Raw genomic sequence first — 23,015 nt, 5'->3', positions numbered from 1 at the left:
GACTTCCATGCTTCTTGTGCTTGGCCATTCAGCTCATGATGTGCTGACAGATTTTAGTCACCTTACCACTGCAAATCACTTTTTGCAGCCACAATGCTAAAAGAGTGCAGGAAATGCCTTCTTTTTAACCAATAAAAATGTCCAAAAAATATGAGTTCAAATTAAGAAAAATTGGATTGGGTAGTTGTTGTTGTTTTCAACAAAAATGTCCCCACTAGCTCGTGAGAGGTCTGTTAAAAAACCTAATTGCTGATATTGATAACATGAAAAGATGCAGGGTGTACATTTTCAAGTAATTGATTACCTTATTTCACAGTTATTCACTTGCTATACTTAGATATTGTAAGTACATGTACCATCTTAAATATTCCATTTACACTAAATGGATTTCTTTCATTGGATTTTCACTTCTTTAGATGTAATGCCTGTAATTTAATGTATATACTATAGTTATTTATGAATATTCATTAAGTTACAATAGTAAGTATTTTGTTATTCTTATATTTTAACAGTGCTTCCATGGGTCAGGCACCCAGGATTTGGGCTTTATGGCATACCTTAATATATAACATCATTCTGGAATGAGCTAAAATCCAATTTTAGTGTTTTCAGGTTGAACTAAAATTCCACACAAAGTTTTATGAAAAATTCGCAGATTCAATGACACTATCACAAGTTTTTGACTACCATGGTACGCAGTAGTAAACTTAGTTTTTTTCTGAATGTCCACCTTAGAAGATGTACCTGTGGTGTTGTGTTGTTAACTTACCTTCTCAGCCTATTGACTACGATTAAGCATAGTTTGTGGTGTTCTTGGCTGTTTGTTTGCATTCTTGTTCATTGTTTTAAGTGTAGATAGGAAGGCTTTGACCTTAGTGTCACTGGGATAATTCTCATCACCTTAATCAATGGAACAATTCTTCTTGAACTCCACAAGAGCCTGAGCAGGTGCAATTGAGTAATTGGATGCTGCAACAATTTCAGTAATGATCATTCGATATAGCTTCTCAATACCTCTGGATTTCAATTGCAATGTAGCATGCTTCTTGTACTTTGCTGTCAAAGACGTAATTTGCGTTTTAATCTCAGTGTCACTTGGCAAGTCCAGTTGACTGGGGTATTTCTATTGTAGCTCTTCAAGCATTCTTCCTGATCCCATTTTGTTACGCTTGTCATTAATGCCTCTCATAAACATCTCATCAGTATCATCTTTGAAATTGTCACTGTATTTCACTCCATAGACAAGACCATACACAGTTTGCTTTGCCCAATCGTGCGAGATTGTTTCTGGGATGAAATCAATGTTGGAGGTCGTGGTGTTTTGCTGTTGTGTTGTATGTTCCTCAATGCATGTGTTTTGAATGTACATTTTGTCACAGGTCCTTGTAGCTCACAATGATCACTATCATTCATCAGCTCTGGTTTGTTTTGTTCATTAGTAACATCACTTTCACATCCGAGTTTTCATCATCCACATTTTCATCTTGAGCACCATTTTCTTAATCATCCACATATACAGATGACACTGGGTGAAATGGGTCCTTCAAATCAACAATGAAAGAGTTCATGTCAGAGTACTGGTAAATATGAAGTCTAGCTCCATCAAACACGACCACATTGCATCGAGAAATCTTCTCAAAGACCTAGAACACTTCTTTGTATTCAACCTGAAGCTCAGACACTTTCTCACAATCAAGTGTTAACAAAGACACCACTGCTCTGGAGTGCTATGCAGAGTTCACTTGGAGAGATTACATTGCTCCCCATATTGACATATTTTAACACATGACGCATAGCAACGACAAAATGTGCATCAGTGCATCCTATTCCGTCTTATGTGTTGGTATGCACAAACAACTGCAATTCAAAACCATGCTGGTTAGCTAACAAACATTTCAAATATTAGTGACCCATTCTGATAGCACTTTGCATTGTCCGATTGAATTTACAGTTTCTTAATGTTCAGATGATCCTTTTTTCATTTGCATCAAAACATCTTCGAAGAGTGAGAAGACAGTGAGCCAATCCTGCTGTGAATCATCACTGGAAATATGATCATAATATGAAATCCTGAAAGATCTATTTGAACTGTCTCCAACAGAGCAAGTATACACCATGGTTCCATGCAACTCAGCCCTTGGTTTCCATAATGTTCAATAGTTTTCTCGTGGAAATACTCGGATTCATACTTCATTTTGTAGCCCATGACAATAACGTTTCATTGGATGCAAGGTTATCATGAATTGATTGAATCCTTCAAGTTTGCTTCTCCACTCGAATACAATGAGACAAAAACAATTTGAATTTGTGCACATAATCCTTCGGCAGTCCATAACAATCTGAAGGTGCATCCTTCAGCAAATAATGTATCATATGAAACAGCACCTGACATTTCTGACAACTACTGACAATATCAGCACCTGCTTCAGAAGCTGCACAGTCAAGTGTGTATTGGATGTTGTGACTGGCTGCACAATCACTTGCAATGTGAGTATCAAAATTATACTTGAAGAAATGTTCAAGCCTTTTTAGCATTTTGCAGGATATTTGCTTTACAGCCTCCACTTGAATTCGACCAATGATACATACCAAAATACCAAGATTGTCATATAACAATATACCAGTGGCATATTCAACAGCTTTTTGCACCTTTTGGTTGAATGATGTCAATGCAGAAACTACTTTTGTGAAAGAGCCATGTAATGTCCTATCTGTTGCATTGGGAACCATTCCAAATAGTCACAGTAAACGTACTCTGCTATTTTCTGATGAATTAAGCAAGGGAAATCAATTGTTTTACCATCCACTTCAACCTTTTTTGTTCCTCAAGATAAAACTTTCACATTGATTGGGCTCAAGATGAACTCTACTGCTTTCAGTGCAGCTCGTTTACAGTAATGCTGAGCAGATCGTACTGTAGATCTAGCTGAAACCCATACTTCAGTCTACGAAAGTACTGTCTAGCCGTTTCAAAAGCTTGTTCTCCAATCTTCAATCTCTCTTTCACTTCTATGAATGTCATCGACTGATGTAGCAGTGCAAGTATAACTTTTCTTTGAATACATTTCTCTGGTAGAGTGTGTTACACTTCATTGGCAGATGAGAATAGTTTTGTATCATCAGATTTCTTATAAATTTCATTTCCAATTGCATTCATAAAACCATCTAGATCTCCTGGGAGTAACATGGTGCATAGAATTCTTAATACAGTCATACAGAATGCAAGCAATCGGTTGTTCTTGTCAAGAGCACTGAAACTTGATACCTTCCATCGAGCTTCTTCATTTGGAAAGTTTAATGTTACTGTGGATTCGATACCAAAGAACTGCCGAATTGAACAGACATCATTCTTGCTCCCTGTTGGAGTACTGTGACAATACTTTGAACACCTTGCTTTCACACTTGAGTTCTTGGATGATCTGTGTCGTTTCTTTGGTGTCACAAAATCCAAGGGATCCTCAGAAGTATCACTAGACATTTCATTTCGTTCTCCAATGGAATAGCATAATCAATCCATCATTGTTTCTTTTTTTGTGCTTTTAATTTGCTCTCCAGCTGTTTCTCACCTACTTTTCATGTCATTTTAACCTCTGGGTCTAAACTGTCGCTTCCACACTGACATCGAGGGCATTTCCCACAAGTACCGCACATACGTACTTTGTACCTACAAGCCATTTTCTTCTTTTCATATATTAACACTGCTTTATCAATGCAAGATCAGTACACTTTCTCACTGAATGTCGATATATCTGTTGTGTGGCTAGCCGTTGGATCTGATTTTCACAAAGGATGCGACAGTTGCATGCTTTTTGTCCAATCAAGTTTTGGTAAAAATTTTACCCAATAAAAATACAATTTGAAATGACTTGAAAAATTAGGTTCCGGCAAAATCCTGGATGCCTGGCCTGTGGAAGCACTGTTAAAAATTCCTTTCAAAAGGCATAATTTATAGATTATATACCTCTTAATAAAGACAAAGAACAGTGTTCTCTTTTCTGTCCGTTTGATCATATATAGTACAACTGATGGTTTTAGTTTCATCTGTATCTGGATGACACCTGTAAAATTTTCTTTCTTGTAGTATATGTACTATAGATTTTTGTTTTTTTGTGTATATTAATTTGATATACCTGTATCAAACAACAGTATTAAGTAATGTACCTTTAGTTTTAAGTAGATACATGTAACTGTATAAAAAATGCTCCATTTGCTTGCTCTATTAAATTGATAGATTAAAATGAAGCACATCTAAAGCAGGAGAACAAAATTAATTCTCTAGTTTACCAACCTTATTGGGTTGGCCATAATTTTTTTAATTATTAACATATTGCTGTATAGACAGCCTTTGGAAAGAATATAGTGATATTAATACTTGTGATCTGGCTGTAAGATTATTGATTCAGTAGCATTAAAGGTGTTTTGTTGTAAGCATCTTTATGTCTGACAACAAAATTTCTATCTTGTACTAAAGAAAAAAATGATGGCATTAGGACCTAGGTAGTTTTCATCATCTTAGTGTTCCCCATTACAGTATTTCAATCTTTGCTATAATTAATCCTTTATGTCCAGCAAAATGGTTGGCCACACTAAGACTAAAATGTTCTGGACAAAAAACTTGCGTGCTAATCCTGCATTCTTGTAATTCTCGTATTTTCATTTTGTGGTATGCTGCTGATCATAAATTGGTACTTTTGACATATCACGTGTGATTTTATCAATTGTAATATACAAATGTACCATTGAAAACAGATTCTTGGAAACAATATGCCGTAATATGAATGTTTTTTTTTGTGATTGTGATTTACTGAAACAATAGGCTAGTTTATTGTTTGGAGGTTTCTCACAATAAGATGCCTTTGTAAACACATTTCAACAGTTTATTTATTGGATTCAATTCTCTTGATTCAATCCCAGTCTACTCTTTTCTGAAACCAGTTGTTTTCCCACAAAGTTTACACATTTTTATCTTTCTAAAAAAGAATAGTACAATCCATCAAAAAGATCATGGGATTCCTTTATGATTGTCTAGTTGCTTCACATATTCTGTACCAATATACTATTATTAAAAAAAAAAGCTCTTTCACAGATTACTCATGAAGATTTTTATAAACAAAATATGGGCTGTAATGTCTGGTTAACCTTGTAGATATGAACATCTCTTTGAACTGGTGTTATTTTAAATTTTGAAGTAATATCCATCCATTATGTTTTATCTACCAGCATTCTCAAAATTATCATGAAACAAAGGAAGCAATAAAAATAACTTTTGTCTGTTGCAAAAATTTATTGGCATCGTGCAGCCTTATGAACAATGCTTTTAACTGCTCATAGTGCAGAAATATACCTGACTTCATACTGAAAATCATCCAGTCAGAAACAACTGTCAGTCCTTAAGAATGAGTCCTGAAATAGTTCTCAATATTCATTTATTGTAAACAATTATAAAGTTGTATTTCAAGAACAGTTAATAAATTTAAAGGCTGTTTAATGCAGGCATACAAGAATGTAGATGTGGTAATCATCATCTATGTAATAAAGAGGGTAAACTTGAGAAGAGTCACTATTACTAATATTGTTCAGATAGTTTTGCAAAGTATAAATAATACTCTAGGTCTAGTGCCATTTGAAATTACAATACAGTACATTACTTCCAATCACATAAATAGCCATTCTTGTTCAGTGCTGCCCTCTATATCCAAAAAACATTTTCACAAACCTTGAGCCCCCAGGTATCCCACAATGAACATGGTCCAACTGCTTCTCACATGTAAATCATCATGGTACAACCCTCCACCAATAGGAATGCGAGACACCCTCCTGAAGCATGTGACTTCCTCTATTCAACTCTACTGAACTATCACTTGAAGTTTTGGCAGAAAATGGAAGCACCAGCATGCAGTACTTATGAAACTGATGAACCAGGGTTATTTGCTGCTCTGTACATTTATCTTCAAGTTGATATCAAGGTTGTAGATCTAATTTAGTACCAATATTGACATGAACAGTAGTTGTTCATGCCAAATAGATAATTTTATGTAATGCCATAGTGACCACTGTTGTACTTAGGGAAGTATATATATATATATATATATATGCACAGTAGTTAAACTCTAAAAAAACCTATCAGGCAAAAAAAAAAGTAAAAAACTACATTAGCAGTTTCAGTTACAAGACTGACCATGCAAAAGTTGGAAACAAAGTGAAATGTTCACATAGTAAACAGTTGTTTTCAAGAGGTAAATAGATATAGTCATTTGATTTTGTGGGATCCAAATTCTCCCAAAATGTAGCTTCAAAGATTTTTAAGAGATAAGGAAGAAATGCATCAGCATCACTATGGAAACTTTAAACTCATGCTTGTAGTTAATAAATATTCTGCAAATTGTTTGGATAGACTAGGAATGTTGAGAATCCATTTTAAATACAAGATTCAATTTTTGATCCTTTAAGTACAGAAACATTAGGAAAGTTTTTGAAATGGGAGTGTTTGTAATTCACTGAAGAGTTTCTGACATAATTAAATGATTATATATGGCTATACTTTAGAAAATGAAATGTATTTTGGTTTTCTCAAAGTTTTGCCATTACAGCCTCATCAGGAGAACCCAGTTACTCTGTTTTAGCAAAACTAGTAAGTTGCACCTCACAGGAGATAATAAAAATTGTCCCAGTGACTGTAGGTTTATTAGTCTCACATGAATAATGGGAAAAGTTTTTGAAAGATAAAAGATGCTTTGCAAAGTCATTTAACAAAGTTAAAAAGTTTTCTTCGATAGTCAACATGTTTCATCAGGGGAAGGTCTTGCTTTACTAATCTCTTGAGATTTTTTAAACATGTTATTGCTTATTTAGATGAGGGTAAAGGTGTGAATTTGGTATAACTAGATTTTCAGGAAGCATCATTTGACAAGGTGCCACAAAAAACTTGGTAAAAACTTATCTCTATAAGTATGAGGGATAAGTTGGCTCATGTGATAGAAAATTGGGTTGATGGAAGAAAGCAGAGAGATTTTATAAATGGAGCTCAGTCAAACTGGATTAGTTTCACGAGTGGAGCACCTCAGGGCTCAGAGTTATGATCTTCTCTTATTTTGATTTACATCAGTGATGTAAATGAAGGAATGGTCAATAAAGTGCTTAGACTTGCAGATGATATTAAAGTCTTGGCTGTTTCTAGCTGTGAGGATGCTGCTGTTCTGCATAAGGATTTATATTGTTTGGTGAGTTGGGGCAATAAAAGGCAAATGGCTTTTCATTATAATAAATGCAAGGTGAATTATTAGTATTATTGTGATAGGAATAACCTTAAAAGTGTTATGGAAATAAAAGATCTGTGTTCAGGTTGGTCAGTCTATTATACCATCCAAGCCATATGCTGTTGGTAGTGGTATAGTAAATAGGGTTTTAGGTTGTATGTAAATAAATATTGAAAAAAAAAAAGAGTAATTATTTATAATTATATTGTACAAGTCATTGGTTAGGCCACATTTGGAGTGTTGTATCCTGTCTTGGGCTCCTTACCTTAGAAAGAACATGGATTATTGAAAAGGGTTCACAGAGGGACTACCTTCATTGGAGAGGTTGTCATGTGAGGATAAGTTAGGGTCTTGCTTTTTCTAGAAAAGAAAAATGAGTTAGGAGGTATTGAGTTAGTTATTGAGGTGTTTCAGGTTGTTAAGAGAACTGACAGTTTGATGCATCATATATTTGTACATAATGGAGAGAATGGTAGAACTATGAGACACAAATACAAATTTTGACAGAGTAGGGGCCATCTTCAACTATAGTTGTAGTGGAATTTAAGAGAAGGCTTGATAAATATTTAGTTAAATATTTCTTTTTGTATAATTTAGTTTAGTGGATGGGATAGTCTGGATGTACCAGTGAGTCAACTGTTTTCCTTAATGTTATATTACATTAATAAAAAATAATTGTAAAAAACATAGTTAGTTCTGCTAAGGAAAAAACTTACCTAAATCTATTAGATAAGTTATTAACAATTTAAAGAATTGATTTGAAGCCACTTAAAATGACAGGGACTTTTTCCAGTGAAATTTTTGTGCATAAAGGCAATTATTAAACAATTCTAGTGTAATAAAGACTGGTTACATTGATTTTTTAGCCTGTCCTATACCAGAAAAATACAGAAGGTTGAGTACATTAAAATGAGTTTGAATATGAGAATCATCAAGTCTCATGACAACTACAACCAATATAAAGTCGCTATGGAACAACATGTATCAGGACTATATTTTGATATTATTTGACTTTTCATGGGTAGTGTGATGCCACTGAAAATTGCTCTCTTTTAGAAAGAGTATGTAGCAACTATTTCCAACATACTATATTCCTACACTCAGGTCATAGAGGTATGTTCAGATGGAGATTTATAGTTTCCAAGATGGATATATCCCTTCTACTAAATGACATTTCAAAACAAAGGAATATGAATCATCTTAGAGCCCAAAGATAAAAAAAAAATTGCAAAAGTTGTAGCACGGGAGTGGTAAGAAAAGTATGGCATTTGGTAACAGATGGAAATCCACAAACACAAATATCAATGGCAGAAGCCATCCTTGTGTTCCAGTAAACAACACACAAACATAATCTAGAATGATTCTGTTCCAAAACTTCACATCATTCATGTGTACACAAATTGCTTTCATGACATATCCATTCAATTGTCACATACCTGAATCTGCTGGAAAATGAAACAGGTATTCATACTATTCCAGAAGAAGACATACCAGTCAAATCACTGGACACAGAGCCAGTGGATTTCCTTGTGAATGGACAATTGAAATGGGTACTGGAAAACCATCATCCTCATACATAACATTGATTATGGAAAGTAAGCAAGGAGATATGTTTAGTCAAACCACTTTCTATGTGTACTTGCTCATAACTGTTATATGATAGATAATCATTTATCACAAATTCCGCTGAATAAATATGCATTAAACAGAGTGAAGTGATGGCACATTTAATTCACCTCATGATGATTTTTTCGTTTTACGTCATCGGTGAATACCACAAAACCATATCTTTATGATTCCACATACATTCCTGTAGTTGAAATGATTGCTAATAGAAGGAAACATAAAAATCATGAATGTTTATTGAAACCTGCTAAACTAGGTTTTGTAAGGTTGGAACATTTTTAATCAGCTCATTCTTTTAACAGCCTGATCATTGTAGGGATTGATAAGGTTTGTGACTGGTCTCTTCCTTTTTTCACTCTCTTCTCTCTCCTTGTAAATGTTTTTTTTTATGAGTCTTGAATACAACATTTCTTCAGTGTTAGCTGAATAGTTAAGTGTTATATCTTTAATCAGTAGATGTATTGACTCTTCTGTCTTGTTATAGTAGTTTATTTGTCATTTATTTTAGTTATTTTCTTCCGATAAATTGCTTAACTTTTAATCTTATTTCACCAAAATTACCTGGGATTTAATATGACTGATTTGTCTTTTACTTGTTGTGGCCATCCTTTGCTTTCCAAGTTAATATTCTAGCAGCCAATTAGTGAATTTGGCTTACAATTCAACTATATGTAATTGTTACTCTCGATTTCAGTTTTTTTTTAAAATGTAGAATTTTAGAAAAAGACATTGTAACACTTTATATATATATATATATATATTAATATTTCCAAATAACCTAAATGTTGTTAGTAAATGGTGGATAACACATGAATGTATTTCATGGAAAGAGGTGTACCAGAAACTGATAGGTTAAAATTTTATTAAAGAAATATTTAAGCCACATGGGCCACAACTTCTAGCTTGTCACTATAATACAGTAATAGATATAAATTGCCTTTATTGCCACTTCCCTATTTCCTGACCTGTAGGTTTTTAGCTTCAACTTTGATGCTATTCATTTTTGGATACTGACCTGTAGCCTGTACTTTGCTTTCTCTGTATTTCAGCTAAGTTTTTTATTTACATTCAATGTTATTTGTTGAGGAGGTTTTAACTTCAGTATTCCAAAAAGCCATATAGGTAATACGGGCGAATTCTTTGAAGATTTTACTCCCATTTATTTACTGTTCATAATATTTTTTTTAAATTGTATTTCAATCATGAATAATTGAAGTCAGATGTCCATAACAATACGTTTGTGAAGCAACTTACTACATTGACATACAAGAGATAAAAATTTTAATTTAAGGTATATGTTACCTGAAATGCGTAAGTGTTCAGAAGGGTTTGAATTGTAGAGCACAGTGATTTAAATTTTTGTAACTTTAATCTATAAATGGACATAAAATATTTCACTACTAAATTACTTAGTAAATAGTAAAAGTAATAGTATTTTGCTTATAGAAAAAACATTAAAAATAAACTTTTATTATACTGCTTACTCTTTATACACTGTACATCCTACAGTATTCAAAACACTTAAAAAAACTGCATATCTGTGTATGGCATGACCTCTTCTACCTACTTCAATTTAGTTGTTTTTCCTACATGCCCTTTTCTTTTAAGTTTAAAATGTTTTTATGAACATTTAGTTGAATTTTTGTGTAATATACAAGTCCCATTGAATATCTAGGCACTTTTGATTAGAAAGGAATAATTAATATTTATGTTTGCTTGAGAATTAAAATAATGTGCAATGTTCATCTTCCAATGATAAAAAGGAAATTATAGTAAAAAGTCTTAGAGTAAGAGACCTTCAAAGTACAGTTATTAAGTAATGACTATCCTGAAGTATCCTCTCTTTTCTAAATTGAAACTTAATATTCTAAAAATTGTAGTTTTACATTATATTGGGTAAATGAAACTTTTAGTAGTCACAGTAAGGAGCATATGGTTTTTATAAATAAAAACTTGAATTGTTAAAATCTTGAGAAATTCCTATATTTAATCATATCAGAAATATAAATTTTAAAAGATTTAATGGATAAACTTGCACATAATTGGTCTTAGATTTGAAAAAGTTGTTTTAATAATATGATTTGTAAAATAACATTTTGTTTTTTACAGATTAGAGCCAATAGCTTTCTTTTAATCTCTCATCCAAAGAACCTTTTACAAATATTGGATAGAATTCCAGAACTTGGTGGAAAGGATATCAGGGAAGTGTGTATGAAATGTCCTCGTATTTTATCTGTAAATGCAGAAAGTTTAGAAGAAACCAGTGGCCTTCTTTCTGAGTATGGTATTAGTAACACTCAGATCCATAAATGTGCTAATATCTTTACACTTAGTCCAAAAACTGTAAAAGAGAGATTGGAAGAATTAAATCGGGTTGCTGAGTTCCAAGTCATGAAATCCTACGAGAGAATTTTATTCCTTGTTTATTACCAAAATAAAGCTAAGCAAAGGTTGCAAATGCTGAACTCCCTCGGGTTTGTGTCTGTATCTTTGGACATGCTCAGTTGCTCTACAACTAACTTTAAAAAGTTTATGTACTTTGGTGAAGATCGGTGCTTAGGTAAAGAAAGTATAACTTATCTTGCTATCCAACTGAATAAATCTGACGTTGAGGTAAAACAAAGTCTTCAGGTTCATCCAAATATGTATCGTATTTCTTTACTTAATGCTAAAAAAGTTGTTCAATTTTTACTTGGTCAGGGTTTTACTAGAGAACAAGTTTGGAAAGGAATACCAATTGTTCTTTACAATGTCTCTGTTGTAGAGAAACATCTCAAAAATTTGCCTGATCAAGAAGAAATGCAGCCTTTTATTGGTTGGAAAACTAATCCTAATGTTATTCAGCTTCTGTTATATTACATTGAGAGAAACACAAGATTTACAGGAGAAGGTGTCTACCAAGGCATAACAGAGCCACGGCATGGAATGAAAAGAGAGAGGAAGTTAAAACTGCTGTCAGGTGATATAAAATATGGATACTACCCTAAAGAAGGTAGCTTAACACTGCGTGATTTTTTGAATGAAGAGTGTAGTAAAAAGCATTTAGATGATGAAATTCTAAAGGACTAAATAGAGTTTTTGTTTATCGATACATGACTTGTTTGTAAATACAAATTCAGTTATTCATAATTAGTATGAAACCTTGAACTCTGTTTGGTAACAACCATCTAATACCTGTACATTGAACACGTAAAGTGAAAAATGTTGTAGTAAAGCTGAATTTAAGTAGATGTGAGTTTTTGTATAGCAAGTACCAATGAAATTATTTCTAAATTTGAATGTGTTTCATAATCTTTTTTTGAACAGAACATTCAATTAGTATGTGTATATACATATGTTACATATTATATACATGCATATAGTACATGTATATATTTAATATTTTCTTTCATTACAAATTGTTTTCAGATAATAGATAGGAGAAATACTAGTTATGATCAGATTTTAGATATCTGGCTCCTGATATCCAATCACATTTCAATATTTTCAGATTGGATAGTAGATGTGGCTATATATATATATATTTAAAATGCATTGCAGGCTCGAGATAAAATTTTGTTACATCATAATATTAAACTAGTTATTTCATCATTGTTCTCTGAAAATTTAATAAGGATGTGTATGCCAATCTAAAGTTCTGCATGAGTAAATGGCCATTGCAGGCCCTTTAAAAAAATGTGGCACATGGTGCCATGAGACAGTGCTTTGCACCCCAATACCCTACTAAGAATGGTGTTTGAATTGTGCTTGCTGTTGGTATCCCTGCCACAACTGTGACCATTTCTAGCATACACTAGCAATACAATTGGTGGGAATGATGTTTTATTTAAATAGATAAAGACTGCTTGTACTACAACTATCAGGATTCCCACTCTTTAATACCAGCAAAAATGCTGCTATGTTTAGAAGCTATTAGAAAGCACCAGTGGGCTAGATGATGCAATACATATTATGTTTGGTGCATATGCAAGTAGTATCATGCCTGTGTAACATTGTTAGAAATATATTGATGGAAATGCTTTCTGATTCATTGCAAAATTAATATTTGTTCCATCTCTGTCAGATGTATTAATAAAAGTCCTAAAGATGCATAACACTGAGTAAAGGAGTCTAGACCAAATGGCAGGAGAAAACTACTATTATATTCTACATTTGCATGATACGTAGTTTGATGAGTTGCAATATATTAAAATACTAAATAATGAAACACTAATTCTAAAAGTATGATGAAATACACATAGTAGATGATAGGTTATAACTTAATGTAGGTTTTCAAGAAAATTTTGGTAAAATAATTTAACTACTATTTTCAAGATTGATACACTCACCTGCCCATCATTTTACACCCTCAAATAAATGCCTGTGTCAGTTTTGTATGTATTTCAGTATTTTGGAAATTCTAAAACAACATATTTTCAAACTCAAGAAAAAATCTAAATACAGAGTTTAATAACTTTAGTGCAGTGTCAAGTCTTTCTACAGAAATCTGATAGAAACATTTTTTTAACATATCTTATTTAACAAATAAAAGGAATAGAAGATGCAATTATTTTGTTTAAGAAAATAACTTAATAATACTAGGCAGTGAAACATACTATATCTTAGACTAAACACACAAAAAAATATATATTAGTACAAATATATAAAATGTAAATATTTCTTTAAAAAAAAGATGACAATTCAGAATTATAAAAAATACAAAAAGAAAAAAATCAGAAATTGAATATAATAATGAAATAAATACATATATTTTAGTTTTTAATAAAACAAGTTCTCCATGCTAATAAAGAAATCATCATATCAAAAAGTTTCTGTACTGTACTTGAAGATAAAGCTGGTAAAAATAATTATGAAATATATGGAAGATTTAACACTACAACCTAATATTTTCCACTACTAAGTTAATGAGAAGTTCATTGCCATGAACTTTGGGTTGTAAAATACCCAATTGATCCATGTATTGTGTTGTCTGCTGTTCATCTGTGTAGAATTATAGTTTGACTTATCAAAGTTACATTCACCATGTTAACCAGGTCAACATATGTAATTGGTAATACATAGCCCACAAATTTTCTATCTCAACCATTCAGGGTTGTCAGGCCTCCCAGACGTTAACACATCTTTTTTTTTTTTCAGGTGTGTTGTACTAGAATCTTGAGTGTTTGTTAAATTACCTTCAAGATTAATTGACCTTTTTTACTTTTGGAGACAACAATTAACTTCAATGTACTAGAATTCTAAGCCACATGACCCCAGTAATCAAGCTGTATCTGCCTTCTCTGTTTCTTAATAATAGCTCTTCAGTGATGTTTCTGTTAGATCAGTCTTTTTCAGACAACAGTCATGCCAATATTTTTATACTTCTTTAGTGTTCCATAAACTGGTTAATATCATAGGTCTCTGATTTCCAAGTCGACATTGAAGCAGATCATAAGGAAAAAAGTACTAGATGGGGTTGCTGTGATTTGAGTTTCTTTGACTATCTTTCTTATCAAAACTGCTGTTGATATCTTGGATGTGGCTAGGAGCTTTCTAATTTTTTGTTCTTGAGCCTTCATCAAATTAGGAAGTTGGTAACAGTACCAGAAATATGACGAACTTTGTTGCCAGAGATTTTTAGGCTGGAGGGTTTTCTTTCCTAAGCAGAGCCTATTTTTACTAATGAGGGCATTTGTTCTTATCTGAATTGTGGTTTTCTTCCCTAAATTATCTTCTATATGAATTTTTCTACTCCCATAGAAAAACTAAAGATTCCCTTCTTCAAAACATTTTGTTGTTTAGTTCTTCATCATTTAACTATCTTCCTGTATAAAATATTGTCATCAGAAACACTACTCAATCTTCCTTATACCATGTACCACTACCAAAAAAAGGTTTTGTACATGTGCCAATCCTATGATCAAAATTCCCACCTCTACATGTATTAACATATACTGACCAAATTTTTGATGCAAAACAGCAATTAGATATATGCCCTCCACCAGTAGGAGGACAACTCATCTTTCATGTGCAGTACTCCCCTTGAGCTTTGTGTGTATACAAAAAGTCCATTCTTTTCCTTGACACTGCATTGTTCAGCAATTTTCTTTTTCATTACAAATTACAGCAATTTTGCCCTTGTTATTTTCAGATTTTTATTACTGTTTAAATTAATATTTTTCTTACCTTCATTTTCTCAATTTCAAGAAAAAAACGAATATGGAATATTTGTTCTAAGAGTCTATGATGTGACAGGAATATTCCTCAATATCATTTACACAGTGTTTGGATTTTGGCAGAAACCAAATAATTAATCACAGTTTTGTCAGTATGAAATTGGTCAAGGTTTAAGTACCATGGACATGCTAGACCTCATTAAAAAAATGTAGAAATTATAATAATATTTCTTTCCATGAATTCAGTTTTGTGGAACTTATTGAATCTGACTTTTCATATCTTTGTTTCTAAAACTTTCCATGGTCCAAGCACTCTTTCATTGGAATTGTCTTATTTTCCTTTCATAATAGCTGAAGTTATTTCATTAGTGAGCAATGTTTCCATCATTGTACATCATGTATTTGGTTCTATCCTATGTTCTTCATCTTGGACCAAGATCTCGTGGTCTGTCTTCTGTTTGAACGACCTTAACCATCTATTCCAACAATATGTATTTGAGGACAGGTAACATCCACCTTTGTGCTCAGTTAACTGAGGTATGTGACATTTGCTTTCTTCAGATGTTTCTTCTGACTCTCAAATGAGTTTCTTGCATGCATCTGATTTTTCTTCCCTCTTCTGATTATTGCATTATTGTAATTATTTGTCTCTGCTTCATTTTGACTATCAGTTACCACTCATGGACCTTAAGACTTTCTCTGTATCTGTGGTTGAAATTCATCCTCTTTTCTGGTGCTATTATCCCTCGAATCTCTTCTCCCAGCTTGAGAATTTTCTTCTTCTCATACTTTGGCTTTTGAAGAGTTTCTCATCCTATGGCTTCTTCTTGGTGTCCCCTCTTGAGAGACCAGCCATCATGAAGCTCTGCTGTGATCCTATGGGAACTTGGTTCATACACTGTTGGGTCACAGTTTTTCTCACAGGAGCTTCCTTTGTCTTTCTTAAGTCTGCCAATATTTTTTGCTACAGATATTTATATATTCTATTTTGATCTATTTCAACAAATTCACTATAATTTCATACATAAACCAAATGGTACTCGCTCTCTGAACCTCTGATCACTTGTTCTTGAGCTCCATTTTTGGGCTTATGACCATAACATCTGATTGTTGGCATTTCATGTTCTGGAAGTTTTGAATTTATTAGTAGGTTAGCTTTTTCACCCTCATAGAATCCTTCAAAGAGAGTGGTCTTTACATCTTCTATATTTGTGACTCCTCTCTACACCAAACATCCACTTCAATTGGGATCTCCATTCTCAGACTCTATGGTCTTGGCATTATACATTAATACTTTGGATTTGTCCAACCTATTTCTGTATGCCTGTCCTTCAGCTTCTTTCCAGGTAGCTGTTTTTAATTCACAACACTCCTTGCCTTCTTTGGTCAGCCCAATTGCAGTTGTCTCTCCTTTACTTTTTGGCAATTATGAGACTGCTATATCTTTATTCTTAGAGGTCTCTATTTTTTTAATGTCAGCCTCTGACATCCATTTTTTCCCAGAATGTTCCATTACTTCATCTTTCATGTGTGGCTTTCTTCCAGTTACTTGCAAGACAGGTATGTTTTTCTTGCAGAGTAGCCCATTTTTCTTGCTTGCTGTTGTTAGCTATCCACCCTTGCAATTTATAAAGACAAGTGGACGATTTATTGATGCTGGCCCATTTGCCACTTCGACTCGTAACCTGAGGGTCACGGGTTCGAATCCCCATCCTACCAACATGCTCGTCCTTTCAGCTGTGGGGGTGTTATAATGTGATGGTCAATCCCACTATTCGTTGGTAAAAAGAGTAGCCCAAGAGTTGGCGATGGATGGTGATGACTAGCTGCTTTCCCTCTAGTCTTACACTGCTAAATTAGGGATGGCTAGTGCAGATAGCCCTCGTGTAGCTTTGCACGAAATTCAAAACAAACAAACAATCTTTGTACCCAGCTCTTGAGTGTGGTGTATCTGTTTCTATGATTACTGGTTACAGATAACCTTTTGTAAACGCAATTCTGTCTTCACTGATTAATCTCCCTTCTTTATCCAGTTCTTTTGGCTCTTTTTAAGCATTTTTGTTTTCTTATCCAGCTTCTCTTCCAGGCTGGAACCACTGCTTAGCTCTCAGAGCTTTTGCATATTCTCCAATCAAACCTGTGGTCGCCTATTCCCTATAGCATCCTTCTTTCTTAATTTTCTTCATTTGTTGCTGGTGGAAGATGTCACTGACATTTTTGCCTTAGATGTTTCCAATCAGCGGGATAGCTTTATTTTTCCCATATTGCTCCTTCCTCTCCAAGTCTTGAGCTGCTTGGAAGGATGATTAGATGTTTTCTCCAATCCCCTTTCTTTTCTGTACAGTTGCTCAAACCCTGATCATTTCCTTTGCCTTGTTTGGGCAGGTTGCTGTTATTCTGGAGACAATAGAACTCACCATATGTACTTCTCTCCCAAAATGCACATCAAGTAGTGGATAAGAGAAAGCATTAATCCCATCTACCCCTGCTCAGTACTCACTGTTATGATTAGGTTTTCTGTGAAACTGTTTCATCAGTTACTATAAGGCCTTGCATGGCCAGGTGGCGGCGCTCGAGTCGTAATCTGCGTTATAATGTAACAGTCAATCCCACTATTCATTGGTAAAAGAGTAGCCAAAGAGTTGGTGGTGGATGGTGATGACTAGCTGCTTTACATCTAATCTTTCACTGCTAAATTATGGATGGCTAGTGCAGATAACCCTCGTGTAGCTTTGCGCGAAATTCAAAAACAACCAACAGCTACTATATTTACCTTTCAACCCATACTTCTCCTTCCAAGCAAAAACTAGCACCAGGGGTGGTACCCTCACATCACTCCTGTCCAGCTCTTGATGTCCCTATTTGCAGCAACCCATTAAACAGTCTCTCAGTATAAGACCTTATGAGGTGATAGATAATTCTCATTTAATTCACGCTCTTCTATGGTGTTCTTCTCTATACAAATTTATCCTCCCCGTTTTCTTCCATTGGATTGGTGGAACCCTTGCTTCCCCAGTAGCTCAATACTGGGGAGATCAAAATTGGAGAGTTCCCCTTTGGGTAAGTGTAATCTCACTGATATGAGACCAAGTGAATGAAATGCTTGAACAAAAGCAGTGCAGGGGAGTCTACCTGAAAGTGCATCACAGGCTACTCCCTACACAAAGAACCAGATTATTCCCAGTGAATACAACCAGCCGAATGGGTCTTGCAATAGGTTACAGGATTGAAAACAGACGCATAAATGTACTTGCTCTTTCAGCTGTGGGGGGGCGTTATTATGTTAAATTCAATCCCACTATTCGTTGTAAAAGGGTAACTAAAGAGTTGGCACTCTTGATTAGCTGTCATTCCTCTAGTCTGTCACTTCAAAATTAGGGATGACTAGCTTAAATACTGCACTAGTAGCTTCACAGAAAATTTCCATAAAACAAACAAACAGAAAGAAAACCAGTTTCTAGGATCCCTATTTTCACATTTAATCAAGGGACCAGTGTATATATACAAAAAATAAAAAATAAAATCCTTTCGGAGAATAAAGAAATCAAAAGGAAAACTCGAGGAGTGTGTCACTCACTCCGTTGTGGGGGGGGGGGGGGTACTTAGTGGGATATCACATCTATCTTAAGCAAAGAATACTCTTCACCCGATACAAGTGGCGGTGCAGAAAGGGACTGTCAAAAGAATCTCCCCTGTGCTGCTAAGGTGTTGTAAAGGTGAGCAGAATGTAAAGTGTAAAGTCATATCTCAGGGGGTTGGCAGTTCACGTATGTGTAGTCATACAGTATGTGAGAAATACTTACCAGAATAAGTAGGACAGGGATGAATAATCCCAGATTTGCATCCAGAGAAGAATATTTTGAGACAAACTTTCTAGCTCTCCCTTTCTGTTAATGAGATTAATCAGGTGATGTGGCGATCTGGGAATTTCTGATAGAGGTTAGAATTCAAAATACTACTAAGTAAAATTAGTTTTGCCTACGTCTGATTATCTCGCAGCACTATATTTGATGACGTGCCATTTTTCCATTAATGATGATAAAGTGCTTCTATGCAATAAAATTTTATGTTAGTCTCGTATTTTCTCGTTAAAGCAAGCATATTAACTTTTGCTTACGAAGTTCAGAACCCTTATTATAATACTACTAATAAATTTTTCTCTTCAGACAATCAATTTCAGTATAAAAAATTATAAGTATATATATGTGTGTGTGTATAAAAAATTTGGTCCTCCGGTGGGACAGCGGTAAGTCTTAATTCTAAAATCACGGGTTCGATTCCCTTTGATAGACACAGCAGACATAAGAAAGAAAACATAAAGAAGTCGAGTTACAAATGTTCTATATCATAAACTGAATGATAGAGACAAGGTTAAAAATATTTAACTTTCTACTTCACTGTTTCCAGTTGATGAGAACATTTGACCAGTCAGGGGTATTTGAACTTTCCGGTTACTGATTTTTTTTTAAGTGCTATGATATCGCAGAGATATTTATGCTTGGGTTTCAAGTTTAAATTACACTTGACCATTTAGTTAGGATGTTTACATTTAAGATAGGAGATGTAATGTTTTCTGCCACTAAGTACCACCATTAAATTAAAAAATTGAAAGAAACATATAAAATCCTTTGTTTTATTTGCCAAATATCCAAAAATAGTCACACATAAAATCGAATAAACATAAGCGTGAAGTTTATTTCAGGACTTGAAGCCGCATAAAATGTTTTTAGAGTCGTGAATAATAGTTGTCTTTCACCACTAAAGATGGTGTGGTTTCGATATCTTTCAGAGTTTTGCATCCTAAAACAAACAAAAAAAAATTAAAGATTTACGGTGAAAGTAAGCATGATATTTTATTGCAATTTGTAAATCAAAATATTCTTCAATTTCCTGTAAGCACAATTAATTTCATGTAATCAGAAATGCTTGAATAACTGTCGTTAGTGTTTATTTATTAATTTCATGATTTCCTTCCTGTGATCAATTCAGGTCAGTGATTTCCTATCTCAAACAAGTTGAGAGGTAAAGCCTACTTTCTGTTGTTGAGCACCGATTTTCTAAGTTAAATGGTAATGGTTTCCAGTATGCGTAGGTCACTATTTTTGCTGGTTTGTAAAGTAATATTGAGCTGCTACTTATATGACTGATTATCACTGCGCTCGAACCAATGTACTCAAGTTTAGAATTTGGGCATTCGTAAAGATATTATACAGAGGACTTTTCCACAGAGTCAATTTTGACCAGTGGCACAGTGGTATGTCTGCGAACTTATAATGCTAGAAACCGGCTTTCGATACCCGTGGTGGGCAGAGCACAGATAGCCCACTATGTAGCTTTGTGCTTAACTACAAACAACACAAAGTTAAAATGATTTTACAAGAAGAAAACCAGTTTAAACTTCTTTACATTAACCTTCATTTTGACTTTGATATGTAGACATTTACTGCGGTTTTTGTTGTCAAGATGAACAAACAAAATTCCTTCAACACATAAATAACCTATACAAAGACATACAATTTCTAGTTGAAAATGAAAATAACTACAAAATAATTTTTTAAGTGTTAACATCACATGAAACCCCAAAAAATCTCTAAAATTCATAGAAAAACGCACGCAGGAGAAATTACATAAACTGGTTTTCTAATTATGTAATCCATCAGAAACTAAGTACTTTAAAAAGCTTTCATGTTTAGTATACACTACAGGCATCACAGATAATATCGATGAATAAATTACAAGATACACTGCAGCAATTATCTAGACTTTTCCATAGATGAAACGGGACGTAGTTTGAGCATCAAATTAAAAATACACCAACGTCTCACGTCCATGAATAAAAACAACCACAGTTTTTCTGAACAGACTGTCGACGTACTAAAACATGAACCTGACATTAACAGGAGAAAAAGTCGAGAAGCCCTACTAATAAAATCAAACATCCCAACAGTTTAACAAATTCCCAGAAACAATACTATGCTTGTTTTATTATTCCTCCAGGCATCCTTAATCTTATCCAAATCTTTCGCACATCTTTCACATGATCAACTTCATCTACTCTTTTTGTGTTTTCTGTTAAGTTATAAATAAATTATTTATCAATTCACGCGTATTGATATTCACATGCATAACTAACGACTATCGATTCTCCAATTTAAAAACATTGTTTAACTCTGATTTAATTCCAAAATCTTCTTTACCGTTAAAATCTGTGTAGTTGAGAACAATCGCAAAAGCGACCGAAAAGTTGTACCAATTTAATAAAATATATAAATTTTTCCTTACTGTAAAAGTTCTAACATCTAAAAGAGGTATACATTTATTTTGTACCTTTGATTTACAAAGCTTGATTAAAATCTTAGTTAACCGTGCCCATAAATAAGTGAATAATTAGAAACTGTTTTACAATGAGTTGAATTACATTAAAGAATGCCTTTGTAAAAATGATTTCCCTAGAAGTGTATTAAAAGATCATCAACATCTTGAAATAATGAATGGCCATGCTTCTGAGGTTTTTGATGTGTTAAAGTTTTCTAAGAGGAATAACCTGGTAGCTCCAGCTTTACACTTTAACCCCTGAATAGCAATATCAAGATGTACGTGTAGCATAACTTGATATAGTTGTATAAAAGATGTAGCACATCAAAATTATAAGTTGAACTAAGTAGAGCTGTTTTGACATCATGCTAACTTATTTCTAACAAGAAAACTTTAAAGGATTCGCCCTTATAGTGAAGCGGCTTTACAGTCAAATTTCATATAAATCACATCAAAATATTAGTTTGATAATTATTAATCACACTCTTAGTTTCGTACTTCAGTTTCTCTAATCTCACACCCTTCAAGTATAAAATAATTACAAGAAGTGTGTATTACTTAAAATAAGCTATTTTAGACAAACAGCCAGTTTTCAAACGATATTGGATATCTACTGTTAACAAGTAAATAGACAAGACCGTGTCACAGCGGTATGTCTGCGGACTTACAACGCTAGAATCCGGGTTTCGATACTCGTGGTGGGCAGAGCACAGATAGCCCATTGTGTAGCTTTGTGCTTAATTACAAACAATACCGCGTAGAGTAATATAAAATAAAATAAAGTTTACATCCACTATTGTTTCCCCAGTGGCACAGCGGTATGTCTGCGGATTTACAACGCTAGAAACCGGGTTTCGATACTCGTGGTGGGAAGAGTGTAGCTTTGTGCTTTACTTCAAAGAAACAAACAAGTTTCGACAGATTCACGTGTCTTCTTTAGTCCAACTTTTCTTTGTGAGAGAAACACATTCAGATTATTTTATAACGGTCGTTTCAAGTCCTTTGAGGGCATATGATGTCAGTAAGGGGTTCAATTTATAGTGACCTTCTGAGATGTTGAAGTTTGGCAATTTTTAAACTAACGAACTTTCTACAATTTTTTTTTGACATAATTTCTAGTTTTATGTATCATTTTGGCAGATTTCCAGTTAATTATATAATCAAGATTTCTCATGTGAAGAAAAATAACATTATTTGTTTGACCATTTTTAATATCCCTTTTATGTTCTGCGAATATTAAATTCCTACCCGTTTCACCAACATAAACTTGGTCACAAGACTGACAGAGAACTGTATAGACTTTTTGTTCTTTATTTTCGAAAGTAGGTGTTGGGATATTTATAAACAATCTTGAAATTGTTGTTTTTGAGACATTTCTCTAGAAGCACAATATTAGAACTGTAGTTGACGTTGAGTATTTTCTTCTTATTTCCATATGTAGATGATGCTGTTTGCTGGCTATTGTTTCTACAGAATGTCTGCCTTGCCTTATGAAGGGCATTTTTGATAAAAACCTATAGAATATTATAGCCGTTTGAAGATTGTATAGATGTTTTTGATTTTTTCATCAAGGGTTGTATGATGATATATTCTGAAGGCTCTTAGAAACATGAAAGTCATAATGGATGTTTTAACTGTTTTATGGTGGCACGAGAAAAGGTGA

The 23,015-nt window shown here is 33.7% G+C and overlaps 2 protein-coding genes across 2 annotated transcripts in view; one reads left to right on the top strand and one right to left on the bottom strand.

Annotated features, from left to right (window-relative positions):
* The first annotated feature begins 7,121 nt into the window (after positions 1–7,121).
* LOC106457485 (transcription termination factor 5, mitochondrial-like) lies at positions 7,122–12,161 on the top strand. The gene is made up of 2 exons (XM_013916904.2): positions 7,122–7,220; positions 10,992–12,161. The coding sequence occupies exons 1-2, from the start codon at positions 7,122–7,124 to the stop codon at positions 11,949–11,951; spliced, it is 1,059 nt and encodes a 352-aa protein (XP_013772358.1). The 3' UTR covers positions 11,952–12,161.
* Positions 12,162–19,656: 7,495 nt separating this feature from the next.
* The window catches only part of LOC106457484 (hydroxyacid oxidase 1-like), a 15,775-nt gene continuing 12,416 nt past the window's right edge, over positions 19,657–23,015 (bottom strand). The window contains exon 8 of the mRNA XM_013916903.2: positions 19,657–19,837. Coding sequence (XP_013772357.1) covers positions 19,764–19,837 — 74 coding nt within the window. The 3' untranslated portion in view covers positions 19,657–19,763. The remainder of the gene's footprint in view (positions 19,838–23,015) is intronic.

Source organism: Limulus polyphemus, unplaced genomic scaffold (genome assembly GCF_000517525.1).
Source record: "Limulus polyphemus unplaced genomic scaffold, Limulus_polyphemus-2.1.2 Scaffold337, whole genome shotgun sequence".
Lineage (NCBI taxonomy): Eukaryota > Metazoa > Arthropoda > Merostomata > Xiphosura > Limulidae > Limulus > Limulus polyphemus.
This window is presented reverse-complemented; position numbering and strand designations above follow the sequence as displayed.